The sequence below is a fragment of the Oncorhynchus nerka genome, linkage group LG27 (genome assembly GCF_034236695.1).
Source record: "Oncorhynchus nerka isolate Pitt River linkage group LG27, Oner_Uvic_2.0, whole genome shotgun sequence".
In the NCBI taxonomy this organism is placed as follows: Eukaryota; Metazoa; Chordata; class Actinopteri; order Salmoniformes; family Salmonidae; genus Oncorhynchus; species Oncorhynchus nerka.
The window spans coordinates 41341201-41345455 of NC_088422.1; the positions used below are offsets into that span (position 1 = coordinate 41341201).

Below are 4255 nucleotides of genomic sequence, written 5' to 3' on the forward strand. Positions count from 1 at the left end.
TCTAAATAATGTACCTTAAGAGAAATTATTAAATTCATTTCCATGACTTTTTCCATACTTTTCGGATTTGATCATTTTTCTAAACTTTTCCAGGCCTGGAAAACACAATATTACAATTCCATGACTTTTTCAGGATTTTCATGATGTACAAACCCTGTCAAGAAAAAATTGTATTTGACAAAAACAATAATTTCAAACCTTGATTACATTGGTACATGATCATACATGTCTCTCTGTTTATGAGTGGAAATACATGGGAATAGATTTACTAAATTAAAATAATTTTAAAGTCATTTATGTCAAAAAACGGTAATTTAACAAAATAATGAGTAATAATTTTGTCCGCGGCCCGCCAGTTGACGATCCCTGCCCTATTGTGTGTAAATGACTGCGGACACTTACTGAGCAGACACCTAACAATAACCCTAAGACGATGTACAAACTGTATTCTTGTGATATTTTATTTTTTGCTAAATGTTGATCCTTTCAACATGATAGATTTTATCAACAGAGAAATGCCTGTGCATTATTTATTTTTTGTATGTATTATTAAAGAATTAGTAAGACCATAACTAGTTATGTATTTATTATTATACTGAAAAAATATTTAAACACAACATGCAACAATTTCTATTTTACTGAGTTGCAGTTCATAGAAGGAAATCAGTCAATTCAAATAAATTCATTAGCCACTGTGTGAAATCTATGGATTTCACATGACTGGGCAGGGGCGCACTCATGGGTGGGTCTGGGAGGGTGTAGGTCCAACCCTTGGAAGTCAGGCCCAGCCAATCAGAATGAGATTTTCCCCACAAAAGGGCTTTATTACACAGAAATACTCCTCAGTTTCATCAGCTGTCCATTGTGGCTGGTCTCAGACAATCCCGCAGGTGAAGAAGCTGGATGTGGAGGTCCTGGGCTGGTGTGGTTGCACGTGGTCTGCAGTTGTGAGGCCGGTTGTATGTACTGCCAAATTCTCTAAAATGATGTTGGAGGCGGCCTATGGTAGAGCAATTAGCATTCAATTCTATGGTGGACATTCCTGCAGTTATCATGCCAATTGTGAGACATCTTTGGCCCAGCATAAGGTGCACCTGTGCAATGAGCATGCTGTTTAATCACCTTCTTGATATGCCACACCTGTCAGGTGGATGGATTATCTTGGCAAAGAAGAAATGCTCACTAACAGGGATGAAAACAAATGTTGTGCACAAAACTTGAGTAATAAGCGTTTTGTGCGTATGGAACATTTCTGGGATCTTTTCAGCTCATGAAACATGGGGCAAACATTTTACATTTCATGTTTATATTTTTGTTCAGTATATTTACATGATTTATAAATTGTACAGATTAAAAGTCTTGTCAACTTTCTGTGAACAAGAAACAGGAGCAAGGCCACTAAAAGTAAGCCATAAAGGGGAAGGCAAAAGCTCAGGTTCTCCCCCAGTGTCTATAAACACTGGCATTTGAATATGAAATACCCCTACCTGTACAAAATACCATTCAATTCACTAGCTACACATTTTTTTGTATGGACATGATGTTTTAGGAAATATAGGAATACATGTGACACTGCATAATGAAGTTTGTAGTGAGGTGTTTTGTAGAAGTAGTGATGAGCCTCCCTATGTTCCTAATGTCTCACGTTTCCTCTCCACAACTCTTCTTTGGCACATGCGATAATCTCTACGATAAGTAAACATCCAGACAATAGTTACACTAACATACACAAATACAGATGGACCAGCAACATTAAGTTAATGCAGGACACATTATACATTCTGTAGAAGAGACATCCCTATGTCACTCGTGAAGCCGTCTGCGAAACCCTCTCCTTCGACCAGGGTGGGCATCTTGTTGCACATGGGGCACAGTTTGTTCCTCTCCTGTGAGGCTCTCATCCAGACAATGAGGTTCCAGCGCTGCCCAGAGGAGATGGGCAGGGCACCGTGCATGTGTTGTCCTCTGTGGAGGATACCCTCCGTCACTTTGTGCTCTACCTCTGTACATGCTGTCTCACTCAGAGGCACCTGCAGGGGCAGCAGAAACACCATCAGCCACTGAACCATACTAGACTAACAATGAGAATGTTTACTAAAGTGCTGTGGTGACTTTTGTTCATGCAACTAATAAATCTGTGCGATTTCACAACCTAAAATGTAACAGTGTGTAACCTGGTATGGTTTTTAAACCACAGTGTGTGTGGAATTAATGAGAGATAGTATGATTCTAAACCAAGAGCACAGCTCGATTTATTATTTCATTCTATATAACACTATTGTGTTATCACACGTCCCCATCTGGCTCTAACGAGGCACCTGTCTCATGTCACCAAAGTAGAGATTCCCCTCCGTGAACTCTTTCCCCAGAGACACGTTGAGAGTGACCTCTGCGTTGTCGTAGTGGTAGCTGAGGTCCAAGTCTTCATGCATGTCATATTTCACCATGAAGGCCTTGTGGCTGTCCAGGTAGCATCCCCCACAGTCATGGTAGAGCAGAGATGTGAGAGGCTGCAGATACTGCTCACGGAGAGGGATGATGAAGCCTTCATCAAACCCTAACTCGTTCAGGAGGATCTGTGTGGACAAAAGAACATCACCAACAAAAGGAACATGAGTTACAACAGGTAACACTTTATATATTGAGCATTTTGCCTGAAATCTCAAAATCGAATATTCTACAGATTTCTCTCATATATAAGAGGACGTGTACCCCATAGTTATTCATGGTATTCGGTCTGCCCTTGGGCGATCTAGATTGTTCAAAGTGTTCCATCTCTTCTATCAGCTCATCACAGAAGATTTTCTTGAACACAGGAAAGCGGAAGACCCTTGCCGCTTCAAGAAATAACAATTAATGAGTTAGGCCCTAATGTGGACAATGCAATAAAAATGCCTATGAAGTTGAACAGTCATGACAGGCACCACCTATGTCAAATATAAATTCTAAGGAAAACTCACCTGCTTCTGGCTGCATTAAACTCAACAGTCCCTCTTTACTGGCCTCATCACTTCGACAATAATCCACCATCTGTTTAAACTCTGGTGCCATATAGGACTCCTAAAGAGATAGACAATCTAAGTAAATTACACTGTACAGTAATACCCCAGATCAAAGGGTTAATTAACAGTATCTGTGTATGGATTTGAAGACTGCAGTACTATTGTATGATTCCTACATGGAGAAGGTAGACATGGTCATGGAGTGGTTTATAAATCTCCTTAATGGCTGCAGCTCTCTCAGCTGACTTCACACCAAGGCTCCTGCGCCTTTCAACTTCTTTCTCAATCTAGATAAGAAACATTCAACCCATACATTAAAATATAATGAAAATTCAGTCCGATTTTAACAAAATACTTAAAATACATGGGTCTACTTGCCTTTTTCAGGATGTCCTTGAATTCTGTGTCAGTGGAGCAGCCAAGATTTCTTAACACCTGGAATGTAAACAGAAGTAAGGTTGCTAACTTTACACTCATCTAACAAGATGCTGTAACGTGACAACCGGCTGTAGATCTACTGCATAGCTAGGCCAGATACCCACCGCTTGATAATCAGATCTAAACTGGTGCTCGGATAGAAATCTGACATGAAGTTTGAACTCCTCGAGGAAAATATTGTCAGTGCTAAAACAACTACAAGTGTAAAATGTTGCCTTGGAATCCTTGTCGTGTTGCATGACTTGTCATATAAAGATAATACAAATCAACGTATTATAAGACAATTCATAATAATATTGGCTAATATAGCAGTTAAACGTTGGGGATATCGCCCGCGGAACTGTAGTTGTTTGTTGTGATCCAACTATGTTATGTGTCCGATGTGAAATGATACTCTCAGCATTTAGCTTCCATGATTTGTAATCAACAAAAGAGCTCAAACAGAGACACATTGCTGTATATAAAATATATAAATATCAAACGGTACTCTATTATTTAAATATGTGGCTATTTTTCTATCTGTTGATGTAAAATGGATTCAAGAGGAAAGGTAAACTTCGTGTTGCGTTTCCGGGTCCGTCAACATAAATCGTCCGTTCGCAGAATACTAAGGAAACATACAAGGAAACATATTGAATCTCTCATCCGTTGATTCATTATTTAGTTGTTATTTTGTCATGTTAATATTTGTTTGCTCGTACATCGGTTTCTCCTTGTAATATATCATTTGGCTCGCATATTTACAGTGGTTTTAGGTCCCTTTTTAGCTGCTGAGATGTTGAGTGTGGATTCGTTGCAAGTGGTGGCTGAAGAGG

At 39.4% G+C, this 4255-nt stretch overlaps 1 protein-coding gene across 1 annotated transcript; it reads right to left on the bottom strand.

The window, feature by feature from the left end:
- Nucleotides 1–571: 571 nt before the first annotated feature.
- Nucleotides 572–3982, bottom strand: ogfod2 (2-oxoglutarate and iron-dependent oxygenase domain containing 2). The gene is made up of 7 exons (XM_029638223.2): nt 3545–3982; nt 3381–3437; nt 3179–3289; nt 2961–3060; nt 2713–2837; nt 2319–2576; nt 572–2030 (listed from the first exon to the last, which is right to left on the bottom strand). The coding sequence occupies exons 1-7, from the start codon at nt 3677–3679 to the stop codon at nt 1773–1775; spliced, it is 1044 nt and encodes a 347-aa protein (XP_029494083.1). The 5' UTR covers nt 3680–3982; the 3' UTR covers nt 572–1772.
- Nucleotides 3983–4255: the final 273 nt, after the last annotated feature.

Coding starts and splice junctions, on each gene's coding strand:
- ogfod2 (XM_029638223.2), bottom strand. CDS start 3,679: ATGCAACACGACAAGGATTCCAAGGCAACATTTTACACTTGTAGTTGT. Junction 3,061..3,178: donor ACCATGTCTACCTTCTCCAT/GTAGGAATCATA, acceptor CTATCTCTTTAG/GAGTCCTATATGGCACCAGA. Junction 2,577..2,712: donor ATACCATGAATAACTATGGG/GTACACGTCCTC, acceptor TTGTCCACACAG/ATCCTCCTGAACGAGTTAGG.